General features: G+C 42.7%; 1 protein-coding gene across 1 annotated transcript; it reads left to right on the forward strand.

The window, feature by feature from the left end:
- The first annotated feature begins 1,509 nt into the window (after window positions 1-1,509).
- Window positions 1,510-20,107, forward strand: LOC134475101 (ubiquitin-like modifier-activating enzyme 1). Its single transcript, XM_063244464.1, has 26 exons — window positions 1,510-1,620; window positions 3,504-3,608; window positions 3,751-3,806; window positions 3,905-4,073; window positions 4,159-4,293; window positions 5,412-5,518; window positions 5,757-5,847; window positions 5,954-6,086; window positions 7,100-7,197; window positions 7,343-7,489; window positions 7,634-7,810; window positions 7,923-8,027; window positions 8,107-8,187; window positions 8,531-8,686; window positions 11,440-11,605; window positions 11,717-11,913; window positions 14,966-15,030; window positions 15,281-15,476; window positions 16,062-16,136; window positions 16,239-16,428; window positions 18,203-18,291; window positions 18,514-18,606; window positions 18,728-18,919; window positions 19,389-19,490; window positions 19,601-19,701; window positions 19,850-20,107. The coding sequence occupies exons 2-26, from the start codon at window positions 3,504-3,506 to the stop codon at window positions 19,983-19,985; spliced, it is 3,162 nt and encodes a 1,053-aa protein (XP_063100534.1). The 5' UTR covers window positions 1,510-1,620; the 3' UTR covers window positions 19,986-20,107.
- The last annotated feature ends 1,253 nt before the right edge of the window (window positions 20,108-21,360 follow it).

A 21,360-nucleotide genomic window follows, 5' to 3' on the forward strand; every position in this document is an offset into this window, starting at 1 on the left:
AGTGCAAGTCTGCACCAGCAGGCTGATGGGTCTGTGACAGAAGGCTGAAAGATCTACAATACAAGGCAGAAGGATCTATGCCAGAAAGACAAAGTCCAGACCAAGGGTAAATACTGGAGCTTCTCCAAAGAAAGCAATGCATTCCTCCTTTCCTTTTATAAACTTCTAAATGTCTCAAGCGGAAACAACCACTACAGCAGAGGTAATCGTACAGATAAATGCAATAGACCAGCTTAAATTTGACCTTGCCTTAGGAAGATTGTTTTGGATTGACCAGAGGTACAAAGAAATCAAATAGTCTTAAAAAGAGAGTGAGAGAAGGGATCCAGGTCCTAGGTGAAGTCACAGAGATGACTGAGCATAAAATGCAGTGATGATTTTTTCAGGATGAGAAGGTCCCCTGGGAAAGAATGTATGGGGGCAGAGGGAGGATGGACAAGGAAGTTTATCTATTTCAGGATATTTTAACTGGATACTTAAGTCTGGGTGACTTAAAAGGCACAACATTACTCATGGCTTCCTCACTGCATCACATGGCAGAAGGAAAATCTGACAAATTCATGTCTACAAGGCCATGTGAGAAAGAGAGGGCCTGTGTGTTTGTGTGTGCATTTTACCTGTGAGCTGCACTCCTTCCCCTTTTTCCTACCTCAGTCTTTGATCACCTGGAATTACAGCCATGAGTCACCCTGCTCCTTCCTCCTCCTCCTCTCACTAGTGATGGCAATCCATTTACCCAGTTGACGTTCAACTTCATGATGGAAAATTTTCTGGTGTCCACGGACCTCTTCATTCACAGTTTGTATCGCATTATGCAATATCATTGCCATTGCCTTCCTACCAAGCAATATTCTAATCCTTTAATGCTCAACTTTATCTTTTTTCTTTAAAAAGAAAACAATTATTATCGTTATCATTATGACTAATTATGTTTTGATTTTTTTTTCCCCTTGCAGCAGTCAAAATCAGGAGCTCCGGCTTCCCAGGCCTTGCTGTGAGGCTTAGGTATATCCGGGATTCCTTTCTTTATGATTGGTATTTGTAATTTTCTGACTTATTTTGGGCATAGGAGGTTCTTGTCGGATTTTGCAGAAGGCGAAATTAAGGTGTCGGTTCCTAGGGAAGGATTCAAAGCGGAACCCTGGAATAGAAATTTAGCAGCCTTGGTCAGTGAAAGGACATTCACTGTTACATACTCTGCAGTTGACAACTCGCAGTTGGTTGTAACCTTTGGCACTGTCTGCCAATTTTTGTTTTCTCCAGTGTGAGACTCTCTGCCTGGCTCCGATAACCCCGCATAATTCACAGCCAACAACCTGCTGTGAGGCGGGTCTGTACTGCTTCAGACCCAGTCATGGCTGTGCCAACTAACACTCATCCTCATCTAGGGGCTCCTGGCCCCAGGGACACAGAGGCACCTCCGACCCGGAAGTGGCTGTGCGCAGATGACATCTCGCGAGACCTGTGAAGGCGCGTGGCCCGCCTCCCTATGAGCCTTGCTGGACGTTTGGTTCCTGCCCTGAGCTCTTCAAGCGCCATCTTGCTCCCTTGGCTAGGGCGCCCGGCTTGGAGTTGCTGTGTGTCTAAGGAAACGACTCAGCTGCACTTTCCCAGAGAAGGGTAGGTGAAGGCTGCAGCTTTTGGCCCCCAGGCTGCGGAGAGGAGGAAGCAGGAGAGTGGCTCTGGGGGTCTCCTTGGCTCTTGGGCGGGTGCCCGAGGAGCTGTGGTTGGTTCACAAGCGAGCAGCCTTTTGAGGCGGCCGGGAGCCTTAGGAGGGCCTGGAGCCCTGCCTGGCCGGGATGTCAGGCCACACCGTGCTGAGACAGCACTTCGGGTAGTGGGAGGTGAAGGGGATTCTGAAACCTAGTTTTGCCTTATCTGGTGTTCAGCAGTCTGACTTAGGGACGGCATAAGCGCAGGGACTGGAACAGCCCACGCCCCAGTCCCCACCCGCTCCGCTGCATTGGCACTCCCACCAACCCAGCTGGTGCCTCAGCCTGGGCCTCTTGCCTGCTGGCTCCTTCGCATAGTTTTCTTCGTATTTGTTTAGTGGCTTTTGCCCTGGGTATAAGCTTACCAATCGCATTTTTCTCTTCTAATTCTGAGAGGCCCTCACTACCTAGCTACTGGGACTGGGCGGAAAAAGTTACATCCTTCTGCCTCAGCCTCTCAGGTCCTGCAATTTTGGACTGCACTGCTGTTCCAGGCTAAATAACCCCAACGTTAAACTCCATTCCTTCCCACTTATAGGGATTTACAAGTTCGATCTGTCTCCAAGACTGTGCCAGTTCCAATGTTCTGCTTAGTTTCCTAGCAGGCCTCATTAAAGCTCTGGCAGTGTTTCTCCTCACAGTTTTCCTGGGAGAATCTGTTTGGGCTTCACTTCTCCTCAGGACTAACCTTCTTTGAGCTTTTCCTGTTAGACATCACTCTCTTTTCAGGTTTGTTTCCCTCACTGTTAGGAAAAGTAAGGAAAGCAGTGTATTTGTTCCTGGCCTTGCTGGCTTCATCTAGTTAACACATCTGTGCCTGTCTGTAGCATCTTCCATGAGAGACACACCTGTTTGTCCCCTAAGACAAGAAGCTTAATCTACTTTAAGATGCCTCTAGGGGAGTTTCTCCAGAGTGTGACATTACAGACAGTGTTTTGAATCCTTTTCCTCTCAGAAACATCCTAAGGCCTAGCATGTGTCAAATGTCACGGTCGAACCCAAATGCCTTCTATGAGAGAAAACCCTGTGAGTCAAACACTGTCCTTTAGAAACAGCTTCTCAACATGGGAAGTGGGGGTGAAGGGTCAGTTTTAGGGATTGGGTTTGGGGTTTTTTGTTTTGTTTTCCTTTGTTTAACTAAGTCATGCTGTGCAGCCTAGACTGGTCTCAAACTCATGATTGTCCTCCAGTTGGTGCTTAATCCTAGGGATTGAACCCAGAGTCTTTGTAGTTAGCTAAGCTACAGTCCTTTTCATGCATTCATTTGTACGTTCATTTATTTGTTTGTATATATTAATACAGAGTCTCATTAAAGTGCTAAGTAAGTTCCCCACCCAGAATCCTCCTGCCTCATCCTGTCACGCTGCCAACAGCAGCTTTTATGTCAGACTTCTCCCCCATTCTCCCTTCACATGAGTGCTTACCTCCATGTCCTCTAAGACCAGACATCAGGCAAGAGTTGTTTGGATACTCTGCCCTGAGAAATCTACCAGTCTGTCTCACCATTTCCCCCTCTGATTCTTTTAGGCCCTGTCAGTTCTAACAACTGTTACCAGAGACTCCTCACCACTTATATCTGGGGCCTATCTCTTATTATAAAAAGTCAGTGCTGAAAGGGGTTTGGTATCATTGATCAGAGAAGCCTGATCACTCTTTGACATCTGGATGGTGTCGGCTTACTGTTTGGGTCTTAATCTATCCTGTCTCAGTACTTTAGCATGTTGTTTACTCCCTTTTCTTTAAAGTAGGTGTGCTGTGTGCCTCACTGCTGGTGCTCCCTTTTCCTCACAGATGTCCAGCTTACTGCTGTCCAAGAAACGTAAAGTATCTGGACCTGATTCAGCAGCACTGGATTCTCCGCCCCCTATGTTGGATGAGTCCTCAGGACCAATGACTGTGAGTGTCTTCCTGGAGACTGCCAGGTGGGAGGGTAGAGTGGGTTTCTTATAAAAATCCCTCTGTTGAAGCCCCTATTATGTCTTTCTGAACCTGGTTCTCCCCCCCCCCCCCCTTTGGTTTTGTCTGTTTCTCTCCCTAGGCAATACCAAAAAATAGTGACACAACCATAGATGAAGCTCTTTACTCCCGTCAGCTGTGAGTGGGGCCAGACCTGGGGATGAGAAGGAAGGAGGAAGCACAGAGTGGATAGGATGGGGTGGTTCAGGCTCTGACCCAGAAGTTTCCATCTGCAGGTATGTGTTGGGTCATGAGGCAATGAAACATCTCCAGAAATCCAGTGTGCTGATATCAGGTTTGCGGGGCCTGGGTGTGGAGATTGCTAAGAACATCATCCTTGGTGGTGTAAAGGCTGTCACACTCCACGATGAAGGCACTGCTCAGTGGTCTGACCTCTCTTCCCAGGTACCTGTCTGAGTCTCCTTGCTAAGATGCTAGCCTCCTTCATATGTGCATCTATTTCAGTCCTCTCTTGATGTGTTCTTTGTAGTACTATCTGCAAGAGGATGATATTGGTAAAAACCGAGCTGAGGTGTCACAACCCCGGCTTGCCGAACTCAACAGCTATGTACCTGTCAGCACCTACAGGGGACCCCTTGAGGAAGACTTCCTTAGTGGTTTCCAGGTACTTTGAAGCATCGCCCTGCTGGTGCCTAAATTTGTCAGGTAGTATCTGTTGGTCATGTGTTAAATGGGCTGGCCCTGTGGTCATGATTTTTGTGAGAGCCTAGGCTTAGGAATAGAATCAGGTGTGGGACTTGTCTTTGGTAGATTCATAGCCTTTCAGAAAGAAGAGTGCAGTAGTATACTTTGGTGTTGTAATTAGGAGCTCTGAAGTCTTGAACTAGATTGCCTGTGTGTTCTGTCTTTCTACATCATTGTGAAAAAGTCACTTAATCAGCTCTGCCCTTACTTTTCCCGTTTGTAGAATAGCAACAGAAATAAGGTTGACCTTAGACTTTTTGAGCAACCTGACCTTTGACTGGCAAGTGGCATGGCATTGGTGGTATAGAGGTGTCTCTTACACAGCAGAGAAGAGCTAGAGAAGAGCTTTGGATGCTGCTTTCCCTTGGCTTCAAAGTGGACCCCGGTACTAGACAGAACTCTTGTTACAGAAGTAGAAACGTGTCTTCCTGAAGCCTTCTCCATTTTGTATTGCGTTAGGACCAGGAATTAAACCCAGCACCTTGCATTTGCCAGGCAGGCACTGTACAGAGAAGTGCATCCCTGGTCCTATGTCCTGTTGAAGAATCAAGGAAATTTAAACCAACACCTCAGTTGTAGAGCAATTCAACTGTGGCTCTGTGGTAATTTTCTGGAAAGTTGGAACAAGTAGGTTCTTCATACGTAAAAGCAGACTTTGGCTGGAACAAAGTATTTCTATTAGTTTATTTCTTGGAGAACAATTGGGTTGTAGACAGGCAGCTGAATTAATTAACCCATCTTCAGATTCTGTACTTCATTACCTCCTTATCCTTCTTAAGTATTGGAGATTGTTTTTTGTTTGTTTGGTCTTTGTTTTCTTCCTTTTTTTTTTTTTTTTTTTCATTTTTTTTAAACTGAGTTTTCCTTCTGAGTCTGACACCCTGGGAATTTTTAAATGTTTGTGAAAGAGGGCTGACTTATCACTGCTAGGATCTTCATTTCTTCATTCTGTCCTGGTGCCATCCCTCTCAGATTTTTCTGTTTCCTGTCCCCGTTCCCTTTGTGCCAGGTCACTCTAATGCCACTTCCTGTTTGCAGGTGGTGGTCCTTGCGAACACTCCTTTGCAGTGCCAGCTCCAGGTGGCTGAAGTGTGTCACAGTCGTGGAATCAAGCTGGTGGTAGCAGATACTCGGGGCCTATTTGGGTGAGTGAATCCCTCTTCTGTCCTCCTAAGACTTGCCACACCCAGCCTAAGAGTCATACCACTCTTAGGCAACCAGATTGACAGATTTCTGTGTTCACTTTCTCTGCACTGGTGTGAACACCCTTTGCCACCCACCACTCATATCTCAGTTTGTTAGGCAAGCATTGGCTATATTTTGAAACCTGTGAGTGCCTGTGTACGTGGTCTTTCCCATCAGTTCTGTTGCCTCCCTGTATAGGCAGCTCTTCTGTGACTTTGGGGAGGAAATGCTTCTCAGGGATTCCACTGGGGAGCAACCACTAAGTGCGATGGTGTCTATGGTCACCAAGGTAAGCAGACCAGTGGTTGTAATAAATAGATGGGCAACAACTATCCTTGCCTCTTCCCTTCTGACAGTCTTACCTGATCTGTAAAACTCACCCCTTTTCCCACTAGGGCAACCCTGGAATTGTCACCTGTCTGGATGAAGCGCAGCACGGATTTGAGAGTGGCGATTTTGTCTCCTTCTCAGAAGTTCAGGGCATGAAGGAACTCAATGGCAGAGAGCCCCTAGAGATCCAAGTGCTAGGTATACCAAGGCTGGGTTTGATGAGAAATGGCTGCCTAGAGCAGGTGGAAAGTTGCCCTTAGCTGTGGGGCAGTCCTAGAGGACAAGAAATGATACATTTCTCTAGTCTGAAGCAAATTGGAAGCCAGAAGGGAGCCATGGTGTGTCTGGAACCTTTATGGAGGTTCAGTAGAGGCAGAGCCATGGGATCCCACTGATGAAAGTGTTGCAGGTAGAATTCTGTAGTGTAGTCTTTTCTGTTTGCTTATCTCAAAAAGTTGTTAATGATTACAGCTGTTTAGGTATTTGCTTTAAAATTTCTGTATCTTTACATTTCCAAAAGGATAACATTTCAGGACCTGTAGAGTGTAGTTATTTTGCTCTCTGAGTGATGGTTTACTTTCATGTGCATGCATGCTTGATAGGGGTTTTAGCATTGCTCTGTTTGCTGTTGAGTTTTGCTTTTATATGTGTCCTTTCTCAATTTGTGTTACTTGCTTTGCTGATGACAGTTATAAAAGATTTCCTGAAGAAGAGACATTGATGGCTACATGTCACAAATTCCAATGTCCCTCCTTTTTCCCTGTACACCCCAAATTACATCTGATGTAATTTTCTATCACCTTGAAGACGCTCTTTAACATTTTCTCTATTGTGCACCTGCTGCTAATTCTTTCAGCTCTTCTGAGTGTAACTTGTATTTCTGCTGGCTGCCTTTTGAAAGAATTTTTCTGAGTCTGGAATTGAGTGTTGAATGAAGAGGGCAGTAGCTTGAACCCAGGAGGTTCTCCAGGGCTGGTGGATAGCCCACAGTTGCATGTCAGGCTTGAGCTAGCTTTGGGGCAGGAGGCAGAAGAGGGATGATTTCTGATCTCACCAGTGCTTAGGAAGAGACCTCTAATGACTGATCTAGGAAAAGGTGGCTTTTCCTTGGTTTGCTGGTACTGTTGATCTTTGGCAGGTATAATGTGGGAGGGATATTACATGGAACTACAGGTTCTCCCTCCAACTCACTATTTTATTTAATCTTCCAGGTCCCTATACATTTAGTATCTGTGATACCTCCAGCTTCTCTGATTACATCTGTGGAGGCATCGTTAGTCAAGTGAAACTATCTAAGAAAATTAGTTTTGTGAGTAAAGCCAGTGGGGCAATGGGAGGATCAACTGCAGGGTGTTTTCCACATTTCTAGTTTTTGTTTTAGTTGAGATGTGTTGTTTTGTTGGTTTGGTTTTGCGTTTTTTTAACCTGTGTTGTTCCTGTCCCACTTTCTACAGAAACCCTTAGTAGCCTCACTGGCAGAGCCGGACTTTGTGATAACAGACTTTGCTAAGTATTCCCACCCTGCACACCTGCACATTGGCTTCCAAGCCCTACATGAATTCTGTGTTCAGAACAGCAGGCAACCTAGACCTCATAATAAGGTAAGGGAGTGGTTGAGACATCCAGAATTCTTGGTCTGAGACATTGTCTTCCCTGTTCATCGAGCTCTTCGTTTCTCATTACATCCCTTCCCTTCCTTCTGTAGTGTTCTAACAAGTTCTCTCTGGGTTTCTTTGGCCCACCAGGAGGATGCAGAAAAAGTGGTAGCCCTAGCACAAGCTGTGAATGCTGGAGCCTTGCCTTCTGTCCAGCAGGACATCCTGGATGAAGACCTCATTCGGAAGTTGGCCTATGTGGCTGCTGGTGATCTTGCACCAATTAATGCTTTTATTGGAGGCCTGGCTGCACAGGAGGTCATGAAGGTCAGGTTGGGTTAGGCAGGGCAAAACTTGTGTAGTCCGGGTGTCTTTCTGACTCCATCACTTGCTAATCTGTATCGGCCTTGGTTACCTGCTGACACTCTGCTTTCCCCAGGCCTGTTCAGGGAAGTTCATGCCCATCAGGCAGTGGCTGTACTTTGATGCTCTTGAGTGTCTCCCTGAAGACCAGGAAGGCTCCATGGAAGATAAATGTGTCCCCGTACGTAAGCAGGGCTGTGGAAAAGCACTATTTGGGATGTGTGTGACATCTCTGTAACCTCTTTCTTCCCATGATACAGCGCCAGAACCGTTATGATGGACAAGTAGCTGTGTTTGGCACAGACCTGCAGGAGCAGCTGGGCGAGCAGAAGTACTTTCTGGTGAATGACACACTTGGACACTCACTATCTTCATCTTCCCGGTGCATGGCTTCCACTTCCAGAATCTCTTTCTGATATTGAGAGGAACGTCTTGATCTTTAAACTCTGGTCCCATCCCCTTTCCTCTTTTTGTTGATTGAGAAGAGCCTGATACCTCCTTGGCTTTCTTGTCTGGTGCCGCCTCCTTCAGGTGACCATAGCTTTAATGGCTCTCTGACCTGACTTGCATGAGACATGAGGTCCTTTAGGCCTTTCTTACTGTCTCTAGTGGAAGTGAGGAGTGGTGGGTAATGTCACACTACCTTCATTCTCTCTGACCAGATTTCTCATTCCTGACTTCCAGGTGGGCGCAGGGGCTATTGGCTGTGAACTGCTCAAGAACTTCGCCATGATTGGACTAGGCTGTGGGGAGCATGGTGAGATCACAGTTACTGACATGGATACCATTGAGAAGTCCAATCTGAACCGACAGTTTCTATTCAGATCCTGGGATGTCACAGTGAGTGGGGCAGGGCATGGATTTGTCTCTCTTCCTTCATAAACTTCTTGTTTCAGAACTTGATGACTTAGGTATGTTTGCTTCTTCATAACTGTCTTGCACATCATTTGTAAATTTTTAAGCCTGTTTCTTACTTCTTTTAGCTCATTTGTTAGCATTCATTCAGTAGCTCAACAAAAGTGTATTGAGTACGTCTTTGGTCTTATATTTGGCCCAGCTGTTTTCCCCAACTCTTATTTCTTTGAGTTTTTTTTTTTTTTTCAACACCAGTTTACAAATATGAAACTGGACGGTTGAAACATTTCTGAGAGTCTTCTGTGAAGATAAATGTTGCTTATCTTTCTTGACTCACTTCATACTTCACATTCTGTGTGCCAGACATTTGAAGTGCCAGGTGTGTTCCCTAAAGGAAAAATGTGTGTTAAAGGGAAAATACTCAGAATCCTTTCTCGTGTCCTCTGGATGAGTCTGTATTACAGAGTCATCAAGATTATATTTATTTTAAGACTGTAAGGCTTCCTTACATGATTACTTTTTCATGTGAGTGGAATTTTCATGGCAGGAAGATTTTCTTAATTCAAAGAGAAAGTATTTTCCAAATATAGAAAATGGTGAAAGGAGAACTTGGGTTGTTTAAAGATCCAATCAAAAGGAAAATTAAGGGAGCCCTTGTATTAATCTGGATATGAAATCACAATTTCAAAGTTAAACTAAACTTTAAATGTCTGAGCTTGGTCCACTGTGTGTTTAATTTTGAACTATCAGTAGGTGTAATACATACTTGCCTGTTGTGGTTGCACTGTCATAGAAATCCCAGGACTGGTACGCCGAGGCAGAAGAATTGCCTGAAGTTCAAGGCTAGATAGTGTTGGCTACATAGTGCATTCACAACCTGCCTGAACTACATAGTGAGATTATACATTAGTTAATGAATGAATGTAGAAAACAGAACTCTTAAAATTTGTTTTGTGATGCTCAATATTCCTTGCAATCCTTTTAAGAAAACATACAGAATAAAATGGATAGATAGTGTGTCTGTATTTATGAGGCTATGTCCTTTCAAGGGTGCTTCATAAGCCTTTGAGTGCTATGTGATTCTTACAAAAATTCTGTTTTGGGATTGTTTTTCATAATATTGTTTATGGTTCATGCATTATGTGCAATGGGTTTTGAAACTGGCTACTTTGCCGATTTTCAGTTCAAATTAATATGAGAAATAATGACAGCTGTGACATAACAAACATCAAGTGAAAGTGGTAAGGACATCTGTGATAAACAGTGAACAAAAGATAGAATTAAGGTTAGCACACGATAATGAAAACAAGATATAGGACAAATGAGAGTGCCAGCTCTTTCCCTTCTAGAAATCTTCCCAAAAGAGTGAAGAGATGTCATAGTACAGTGATAAGTACATATTCCTGATTTATGACATCACAGATCAAAATAGCTAAATCTTGGAAGTAGCCCTTATGTCCATTAATCAAGAAGGAGAGAAAATATGTATATGGGTGATAGTACTCTGTTCTTCTTTTGAGAAGGATAACCTTGAGTCCTTTGTAAACAAGGTATTCATGTTGAGACTATTGTATTAGGTGCAATGAATCAAACCTACAAGCTTGGCATATTTTACTCATGAGAAATCTGAAATAATGAGAATCTAAGTTGAGAGGGAAACATCTTTCTCAAATGGAAAGGGGACAAGAGATGGAGAGGGGAGGAGCAGAATTTTGAAGGATGAAAAGAGGCTTGAGACAATGTGCTCTGTGCATATACCAGCTTGCCACAAGAAAGTTAACACACTATAGACATACGCTAAAAGAGAGGAAGAAACAACAGTGCCATAGATCATTTTCAGTGTGGAAGGGAACCAGGAGAAGTGAAGAAGGAGCAGAAGTGGACTTGAAAAGAATTAACACGTCACATAAAATGGCAACTACCCACAGTATATTTGTCCAGTATGTTTTACATGTGAACTAAAAAAAAAAGGAAGACAAAATGAGATGAGGGAAACTTGATTGGGTGGAAAGGAAAAGAAGGGGAATAGTAAATGTAAGATACGGTAAATATGGGCCTTACTCCATTAGCTGATTGTAAACATATATATTGGAAACGTGCAAATGAAAGGAAATCTTCCAAAATGAAATCAAGTGCAATAGAGGATACCTTAATGTAGATACAGAAAGCCTCTTTGGGAAATGGCATTTCTTGAAAGAACTGAAGAACATAACAATAAGAAGTCATCTGAGAGAACACTATACCAAACAAATTCAAGTAGAGCCCGGGCATAACTGTGAGGCTATAAATGGTTTACGATGAGAGAGGGAAGTTCTATGGAAGAGGCTTTTACCTCTGCAGAAGTGTGAGTCAGTGGAGGCTTTTGACAAGTGGAATGTGACTTGGGATTAGAAAGACTGTTTATCCTCATGGTAGCACATTGGTTTGTTTGATTTGGTTGAATTTATTCCAGCTCTGGGCTCCTTAAGCCGAAAACCCTAAGTGTTGGGGAGATAAATGTGTGTTACTTTCATTTAATTGGAGGCCGTTGGTTTATTTTGTATCAAACATCTGCCCCATTTGTCACACCCTCAGCCCTGTAGGGTAGGCACAGATTGTCCCTTGTGCTGAGCTGAGATTTGCTAACTCAGTGCCTATGCCTAGCCTACCATTAGATAAATTAATTCTCAGGATAGCTCTGTAAAGACGTTCTGGACTGTGTGTATGGGAAGTTGCTCTGTTTCCTTATTTCTACCCAGAAATCAAAGTCTGAGAGAGCTGCTGCGGCAGTGCGTCAAATAAACCCGCATATCAGGGTGATAAGCCACCAGAATCGTGTGGGCCCTGATACAGAACACATCTATACTGATGACTTCTTCCAAAACCTGGATGGTGTGGCCAATGCACTGGACAATGTGGATGCCCGTGAGTTTTGATGGTGGTGGGAACAGTGGCAGAATTGGGGAGGTTGTCTTCTTGCTGCGTGTCCTAATGTGTCTTTTCAGCTCTCATGTCATGCCCCTTCCCTCTCTGAAGGCATGTATGTGGACCAGCGCTGTGTATTGTATCGTAAGCCTCTGCTGGAATCAGGCACCCAGGGCACCAAAGGCAGTGTGCAGGTGGTTATTCCTTTTCTGACAGAGTCCTACAGGTCTAGCTATGACCCACCTGAGAAGTCGATCCCTATCTGCACACTGAGGAACTTCCCCAATGTCATCGAGCACACCCTGCAGGTAATCAGCCTTGGAAGGGGGGATAAAGAGCTAGGCATCTAAGCAGACCTTGTTTATCATTGAGGAACTGCAGCATCTATCACAACATGTCTATGTCCAGCCTCATTCCCTTTCTTCATACTAAGCAGCCTAGAATCTGAAAATTATTTTTTTAACTTTGCAACATTGATGTTTGAGGTATAATGAATGTAAGTCAGCATGTGTATCTGAAATGTAAAAGCATATCTCTGGGTAAAAATCTTTTTGATTTGCTAAGATTCCTCCCACTGTTTCTTAAACAAGCAAACAAACAAAAGTCATCTGTTAGCTGGGTGCAGTGTGATATCAATTGCAAGGATTATCAGTGTTTTGGAAACCTGTGGTAGGAGGACCACACATTTAAGTCCAGCGTAGGTAATCTATGAACTTGGAGGATCTTAGACTCAGAGTTCAAAACAAAACAAAAACAGAAACAAAAAGCAAAATAGGGGCCGGTGGAGCAGCCCAGTGTAACTCAGTGTGAAGATTCTGAGTTAAAACAAAACTATGTTCCCTGCATCACCGCCAATAATCACCTCAAAAAATCCAAACCCTAACTTTAAATTTAAGGGCACAGTTTAACTTCCTGTAAACTGTTTCCCAAGCTGTGTTATAACATGTTAGGACCCATGATTCTTAGGTCTCACTCTCCGGAGGCTCTGATTTGATTTGTTACTTGCTGTCACTGGCATGAATGCCCGTCCACTTGACTGTGCTACACCAGGCAGTGATAGTGGCATTGGGTAGTTAACATTTAAACTTAACTGTTTATTGGGATAGTACCCATTTGTGTAAAGCATATTCATGGTGTCCATTACATAGCACAGTGTATATCACATAGCTGGACAAAATGAATACTTCTGGAACCTGGAACCCAGAAGCTAACTGTAATTCTACTGTTCTTGCAACTCAGAAATAACCTTCTGCTTTCACTAGAATTCTCAGTTCTTTAGTGATATGTTAAAGGGATTTGAAGGAGGGAAGGAATAACTGCAGTTCCATTTCTAACCCTTTTTTTTCCAAGGTTCCAGGGTGTATGTTCATGTTAATGGATACATCCTTGTATGCATGTCGGGGTGTAGTAAGTGTGCATATAAAATTTTTTCTATGCTGTTAACCCTCTACCTGCCATGCAGGTAAGCTCAGGAGAAAAAAGTCTTAACAGATTTACCATGGATTTGTGTTTCCTATCTCTATGCGTCATGCCTTGTCTATGACAGTAGTTACTTCTTGCTGCAGTGCTACTCTAAAGAAGTACCTAACATTGAATAGGCAGTTGGAACCGCTATAAACTTTGTGAATACGTTTATGTGCAGATTCTTTGCTAGCAGTTCCAAGAGGTGGGAATACTACTTTTGCCATGTGTATTTTAAAAGCATTAGCTGGATAACACTATTGCAGACATAGACATAGGGAAGGAATTTCTGAACAGAAGTCCAGGGATTCAACAAACAGGATCATACCAAATTTAAAAGCTCCTATACAGCAGAGGACACAACCTCCAGAGTGAAGTGACAACTTAGTGAATGGGAAAAGACATATTGCCAGGTATTCCTTAGAAGACTAAGATCAAGAAAATGTAATGACCTCAAAAAAAAAAAAAAAGACCAGGATATAGACAATCAGAACATAAGTGCCTGCCTGGCAAGCGCAAGGTTGTGAGTTTGATCCCTGGTACCAAAAGAAAAAAAAAAAAAAAAAAGCAAAACATATGGGCAGTCACAATGAATACATGCTTCTTAGAAGTAGTACAAATGATCAGTAAATAATGAAACAGTACTTAGTCATCATCAGAGAAATGCAAATTAAAAGTTCACTGAGATTTGATCTGAGGTGGCTATCATCAAAACATTTATTAAATTCTAGTAAAGATTTTTCTAGAAAAAGCAACTATTTTCTTTGGTTGCAGTGGATATCAGTATGGTGAGTCAGATGTACAAAATGTAATTTTATTTTGACACAGCTATACCCATTCTAGGTTTCTTCTCCAAATAGTGAAAAACCATCCTGTTACTTAGGGATGTGAATACCCATATTTCTAGTGGTTATAGTAACTGGTATAGTAACTGGGTAGACCTTGGAACAGTTTGTGTCATAAACAGACAAGTGATAAGGAAACTGTGATATTTGTACCCAGTGCAGTAGCCTGCTGTGGTAAAGAGAGGTAAATTGTAGTTATTTGTAGTCAAAAGTAAGTTGAGAACAGAACATCAATCCAAATAAGCCAAAAACACAAGATTTAACATCCCGTGGTATCTCTTATATGACAAACACATTTATGAGTGTGTGTATATGATTACTGAATTACACAATTTTACTCAAATGTACAAAATAGAAGATAATTAAATAGGCAAAAGTTCAAATTCCTACCCCATGTTGTTTCAAAATCTATTTTAGTATAAGATAATTTGTTTCTTTTATGCCACTGATTAATATTATTTGTTGAAGAAAATATTACTAGTTTATTTGTGGAAGCATTTTTGCTGTATTTATGACACTTTGAATAATTTTTAAAATTTTTTTGATTTTTTTTTTTTTTTTTTTTTTTTTTTTTTTTTGTGAAAGAGCTAGAATTCAAACGTGCTTGACAGTTAAGCTTTCAGAGTATAAAAATAAAACAGTTTTTCACACAGTTCCAAGTTTTAGTACAGGGATTCTTACTTTTAGATGTCAAATTTTAAAAATTGGATTGAACCTTGTTTGCAGTGATACACGTATGCAAGTGTTCACACACAGATACATATTTGTGTTATGACTGCAGATCAAGGTTATTGATTTTTAAATTGGAGATGAAAAGTTGGGGAAATTTGAAGACTCAATTTTGAGAGATTTTGATTTTTCTCTCCAAGCATCAGTTCTTGTCTTACTGGTGAGCTTTGTGTCTCTGCCTTTGTCTGTCTCACTGTGTGTGTCGCTATCTGTGTCTTACACAGAGTACTTGGGACTGAACCCAGGATCTACACACTGAGCTACCTCCCCAGGCCCTTTTGTTGATTAAATATTGCCCTCCTTGGTTTGTTTGCTCTTTTTCCAGTGGGCTCGGGATGAGTTTGAAGGCCTTTTTAAACAACCAGCAGAAAATGCCAACCAGTATCTCACGTAAGTGTCTCACATACTTTCCTACCCTACCTACCTGCCAGGATAGGCTGTTTGTGTTCTTTCCCCTGAAGCGCTCAGTACCAGGCCAGGCTTTCAAGCTTTAGCAGCTTCCTGCATGCATGAGCCTCTTAGCATGTGGTGGGTGTGAGTATGGTAGGAGCAGTTTCCCATAGGACAAGAAGGCTGGACTCTAGCCTGCCTCTGAGCCTGTGAAGTAATCTAGCTGTTTACTTCCTCCAATTCCTGTTAGGGACCCCAAGTTCATGGACCGGACACTGGGGCTAGCTGGCACCCAGTGTTTGGAGGTCCTGGAAGCTGTGCAGCGCAGCCTGGTGCAGCAGCGACCACACACCTGGGTTGACTGTGTGACCTGGGCCTACCACCACTGGCACACAAAATATTCCGACGACATCCAGCAGCTGCTGCACAATTTTCCTCCCAACCAGGTATTGCACTTTTCCTCTTTTTATTATTCTGTCCTTTAGGCAAGAGTTTATTTTCAACCACTGGGAATTTTATTGATGCTTTCATCATGGCTTCTGCTACGTAGTCTTGTTGTCAGAGGCACCCTAAGATCATACTTGCTTCTTCGGCCATTGTTTTCTGCAGACATCTATTTTTATCCCGTTTCCCATTTCTCAAACTAAGGTGTTTGACTGTTCCTCTCCTATGGTGGGGGTTCAGTGGTACTGATTTGCAATGAGAGCTATACATACGAACATCAGGGCAGACAGTTTTGGACTTTAGAGTGCACTTAACTGGTGTGGATTCATGTTCCACCTCCCATTTAACATTAGGACAAGTGATGTATGTTGTTTCTGTACCACAGTAGTAATAGGTAGAGCTGGATTAGTGATGTGTTAGAGGAGTTGTATGAGGACTTGTTTGCAAACATTTATAGTCAAGTAATAAAGACACTACTGATAAAACTATAAATGTTAACTTGCTCTGTGTTTGGCACAAAGTGAATTTGGGAGGCTAAGCTGCAAATATGAAGACAGACTTCCCCAGACCTGTTCTTTCCCTCCTAGCTCACAAGTTCAGGAGCACTGTTCTGGTCTGGGCCCAAACGCTGTCCACACCCACTGACCTTTGATGTAAACAATGTAAGTCTTTTTCCTGGGGTTTCCTGGGTAGGTGAGAACTGAGTGAAGACCCCCATGCCCCAGGTGGATATTCTCAGTTTTCCATGTCCTGCCTTCTTCCAGTCTCTGCACCTGGACTATGTGATGGCTGCTGCCAACCTGTTTGCCCAGATGTATGGACTGACAGGGTCTCAGGACCGATCTTCCCTAGTCACACTTCTGCAGTCCCTTCCGGTCCCCAGATTTACTCCCAAGTCGGGTGTGAAGATCCATGATTCTGACGAGGAGCTGCAGGACAGCAGTGCTTCTTTTGGTGAGGGCATTTGACTGTTTGGTCAGGAGTCACTGCTCTGCCTGTCGTCTGCCCAGCCAGGCTTCCACTTTCATTAGTCTGCTGCTGGCCAGCCTGTGTGACCGCAGGCCTGTGTGCCTGACGTTCACCTGCACACCATGCTTTGAGCCTCTGCCGTCTTCCATGTCAAATGTGAGAGTGAGTGAGACAAATACTGTCACTTGTTTCTTGTTTCTTCTGTAGATAAAAGGATAATTGTAAATCCCTTTTCCTGTGTTTTCCTGATTTCTCTCCTTTTGTCTGTTTCTTTAAGATATGTTTAGCTGATGGAAAGAGAAGTATAGTTTCTGAGTGTGGTCTTTCCCTCTGCTACTTTGCCTTTTCTGTCTCCCCATTTCTCCCCTTTCTCCACCCTGGTATCTCCTCAGACTTTCTCTGGCTTGCAATTTCCCTCTGGTTAGGTGTCTCATGTTCTATATGTTTCTTCATGTGGGGTGTTCTCTCTGTCTCTTTTTGATTTTCTTGTTCTCGAGTATTTGTATTTCCTACCTTAAGGTATTTTGTTTTCAATAGTGATTTCATCATGTTATGCTATGTATGTCTTCAGGTGTCTCCATTTCATAACATGTGTCATCCTTCACACATATCGGTATCTTTTCACCTGTCCACTTCTGTCCTTTTCTTCTAAATTTGAATCCAGGTATCATATTGTGTAATTTTTTTCCGGTGAATTTTCCTGCAGTTCCTGTCAATATTTACTTCTCCGCTAGCGTCTCAGTCTTATGTTTACTGCCTTGTCCTCTCGTTCTTGTGTCATGAAATTATTCTTCTTTTTCTCCTTGCCAGTCTTTTTAAGTTTTATTTGTTTGTGTATATTGTGGCACTGAGGATGAACCCCAGGACTTTGTAGATGCTGGAGAAGTCCTCTGCCACTCAGTGCATCCCTATTCCTCATTGTCTTCTGTATCTCCTTTCTTTCTGTTCTTTAAAATTGTGGTCAGAACACTTCATATTTGCCATCTTGGCTGCAGCTCTGTGTTCTGTTCAGTAATACTGTTGATTGATATTGTTATGCAGTCTTTGTCTTTCTCATCTGCACACGTATACATGTGGACTGGAGTGTGGCTTGGTGGTTGCGCTTACCTAGCATGCTTGACCTCTATGTCCCAAGTCCAACATAACAAAACAATAGGGAAATACTGCTCATTTAATACATTCTCCCCATCTTTCTCTCACCACGATCTCTGGAAGCTATCATCTACTTTTCGTGAGTTTGGTTATTCCATGACGTATATGTGGAAAAAAACACTGTTTACATTTTTGCATTTGTGTTATTTCTCATAGCATATTGTCCTCATTTGTATGTGGATACACAGACACACCCACACAGCTCAGTCCCTGCAAGGTTCATATTTTATGACATATTTTACTGTATTTTTCATTTAAGGCTAATGACACTGCATTGTGTGTGTATGGTATGCTTTATCTATTTATTTGTTGATGAATGTTTCAATTGCTTCTGCCTACGGGTTACTGTGCATACAATATGTTGATTCGTAATATTTTCACCTGTTTTGTCAGTATCCTCAGAGTTAGTGTCCCTGTATTCCTCACTCCTAGATACCATGTGCTTTTCCATAGATCTTCTGCAACTCATTCCTGTGATGCCAGTCTTCTTGATATCCTTTTTGATTGTGGAACTTTCTGCTGCACTGTGCACTCTTGATTTTTATCTCAGACTCTTGCTTTTACTTTGGGATTAGCAAAGCTAGTGGTGTTCTTTCTTGTCTTGTAGATGACAGCCACCTGCAGGAAGTGAAGGGGAAACTTCCCAGTCCAGCCAGTCTCTCAGGGTTCAAGATGCATCCCATTGACTTTGAGAAGGTGCTGGATATGGGTGGTGGCATGAGGTGCATGGGTGGATTGACAGCAGTTTAATCTATGGCCTTTGTCAGGCTTACAGGTCTTCCATGGAGTCTATTCATTTTGTATATTTTGGGCAGATTGACAGTGTGCATGGATTACTTATGGGTCCCCAGGAAGTAAAGAAAGTTTTCTTAAGTGGACCCTCTGTGCATTAGTATTACTTCCTCCTGCTCCCAACAGGATGATGACAGCAACTTCCATATGGATTTCATCGTAGCTGCATCCAACCTTCGAGCTGAGAACTATGACATTTCTCCTGCAGACCGTCATAAGGTGATGTTAGTCACAATCCTACCTTCCACCTTTCCCCAAGCTTCAGTTCCCGCATTTGGCTTCTTCTGCATGCCCTCCCTACTTTAACAATGATCATTCCTGTTCATTTCCTAAATTTCAGAGCAAGATGATTGCAGGAAAGATCATCCCAGCCATTGCGACTACAACAGCAGCTGTCGTTGGCCTTGTGTGTCTGGAGCTGTACAAAGTGGTACAGGGACACCAAAAGCTTCAGTCCTATAGGAACAGTTTCATCAACTTGGCACTACCTCTCTTCATCTTCTCTGAGCCCCTTGCACCACCCCGTCACCAGGTGGGGGATCTGCGTAGTTGGAAACTTGATATTAGCCATATGTGAGCCCATGTGCCTGGATATCATTCGATGGAAAACCCTCCCCAGTCCTCCTCATAGCAGATATGACTTTCGGTAGTATAGTATCTGTACATTTGTGTATTCTTGTTGTTCTGTATCCTTTCTTGTTCTTTGTGTGGAGCTGGGCGTAGTAGAAGTCCAGGCAACATGTTCACAAGGAACGAGAGGGCCAGTGTACGTAAGAGACTAAAACATAAGAGACTAAATGGAAGAGCAATGTGGAAGAGAAGTGAGTGGAAGTTTCCATTTCCCATAATTGTGTGGTCTGGATTGCAAGTATTTCTTCTGCCTGTTCATAGCATGATATGGCCATCAGGGTTTTGAACAGCAGAGGCCTGCACATTGTCTGAACTTAGCACAGAGCAGTTGGTATAGCTCCTGTCCCATTCTCCTTCTTTTCATTCCTCAGTACTATCACCGAGTATGGACATTGTGGGATTGCTTTGAGGTACGGGGACGGCAGCCTAATGGTGAGGAAATGACCCTCAAGCAGTTCCTAGATTACTTTAAGGTAAGGCAGTTTTGTGCTTCACTCGGGTCACTTGGATAAGGCAGTTGTACAGATAACTACATGTTGATCTCATTTATGTTTAGTGTTGTTCCCTTTCTCATTCTTTGCAGACAGAGCATAGATTGGAGGTGACTATGCTGTCACAGGGTGTGTCTATGCTCTATTCCTTCTTTATGCCGGGAGCCAAGCTTAAGAAACGGTTGGAACAGCCGTGAGTTGGTGGCTTTGTGGGTAGGAGGGGCTTCCTATGGGATGCTCAACTTGTAGTTTCATCATTGCAAGCTCACTGCCCTTCCCTTCTATGCTGTGACTTGTCCCTTTGTTGCTTTGAGCTCTTGTAACTCTGCTTCTTGCCCCAGTCTGACAGAGATTGTGAGCTGTGTTTCAAAACGAAAACTGGGCCAACATGTTCGCACCCTGGTGTTGGAGCTATGTTGCAGCGATGTGAATGGAGACGATGTTGAAGTGCCTTATGTACGCTACATCATCCGCTGACCCCAGGATACCCTTTTTACCCTCTCCTCTTTCATTTCAGTTTCCTTCCATATCGCTTCTAATTGTTATAAAACCTAAGCCTACCTAGGCATTTTAGTCCTGCTTGTTTTTAAATATGTTTTGGACTGCTTCTTTCTACTTTGTTTGAAGTTGAAATTTATAATAAAGAGTTGCCCAGGTGTGGTGTGCTCTTGTTTGGAAAAGACCTAGTACTCTGTACTCTCTACGAAGTGAAATCTTATAGTCCAAAGGACCTAGCCTCAACCCACCTGCATGGAAATTACTCCAAACCTAAAGTCATAAGACAATGACAGTTAAATGTAACTGTTGTCATATATTTAGGCTATACTAACTTATCTATCTTCTTTTTTTCTTTGCTTAGAGCATATCTACTGTTGCCCACATAATCAAAAATCTATGCTAAGGTATTTCCCACCAGTTATATTTGTACTTATCAACTATATAAATTTTGAAAGACAGTGGTTCTCCCTACGTGATTTGTTTGGATCTGAACAATGCATCTAGTTAACTTTTATAATGTGGGTTATGTCTCAAATGTTTTGTTTTGCTGAGATTGCTCATGTGTCAAGGAAGGAGACAAAAGATAGGAGGAATAAATGTCTTTCATGTCTGTGAAGTGTTTTTTACTTGGCACATTCCCTTGCATAAACTGTTTTTAACGGAGAACATACTTGAGCTTTAAATCTCTCACTGTCATGACATGCTTGTTTGCGTCTCAGCACTATTGATGAGATCGAACATTGACCAAGCCTTTACAAGCCTGGTTCTGTGGTGTAAGGAATATACAGAGCTTTGCTGGAATGAGCTGTACCATCTTTAAATGTGATTTATATTACAAGAAACAATTTTCTCAAAGAACTTGCAGAAAATCAAGTGCCTTTCAGGCTCCACCCAGCCTGACAGTCTCAAACCCAAGACTGTCTGATACCTCCTTCAGATCCTTAGGCCTCCATTGTTCTGTTCTGATTTGCTTAGTTATGTCCTCTTTGGTCTTAATCTCTTTACAATTACCAACAAAAAACAACCAAAAAACCCCACAATTGTGTGAATGGGATGCCAGAACCAGTTGAATTCACAGCCAAAGTCTACAATAACTTTTAGTGAAAATCTAACACCCATCCTCCTCAGACTCTTAAAAGAAACTAAGATGGCAAGAGTACACCCAAAATCATTCTTGGCTAACATTTTCATGACTTCTAAAATAACCAGAACAGTACTACCAGTAAAATGGTCTAGTGCACATAGCCGCAAACATTCTTAATAAGATCATGACAAAAATATTTCAAGAGCATTCTGTATGTGTTTAAGTGTACAAGAAAGATAACATACTACTAAGTTTTTGAGTGTATCAAAC

Source organism: Cavia porcellus, unplaced genomic scaffold (assembly GCF_034190915.1).
Source record: "Cavia porcellus strain 051 isolate PalLab524CR breed Dunkin Hartley unplaced genomic scaffold, mCavPor4.1 scaffold_61, whole genome shotgun sequence".
In the NCBI taxonomy this organism is placed as follows: Eukaryota; Metazoa; Chordata; class Mammalia; order Rodentia; family Caviidae; genus Cavia; species Cavia porcellus.

Coding starts and splice junctions, on each gene's coding strand:
- LOC134475101 (XM_063244464.1), top strand. CDS start 3,504: ATGTCCAGCTTACTGCTGTCCAAGAAACGTAAAGTATCTGGACCTGAT. Junction 4,294..5,411: donor ACTTCCTTAGTGGTTTCCAG/GTACTTTGAAGC, acceptor TCCTGTTTGCAG/GTGGTGGTCCTTGCGAACAC. Junction 8,687..11,439: donor TCAGATCCTGGGATGTCACA/GTGAGTGGGGCA, acceptor ATTTCTACCCAG/AAATCAAAGTCTGAGAGAGC.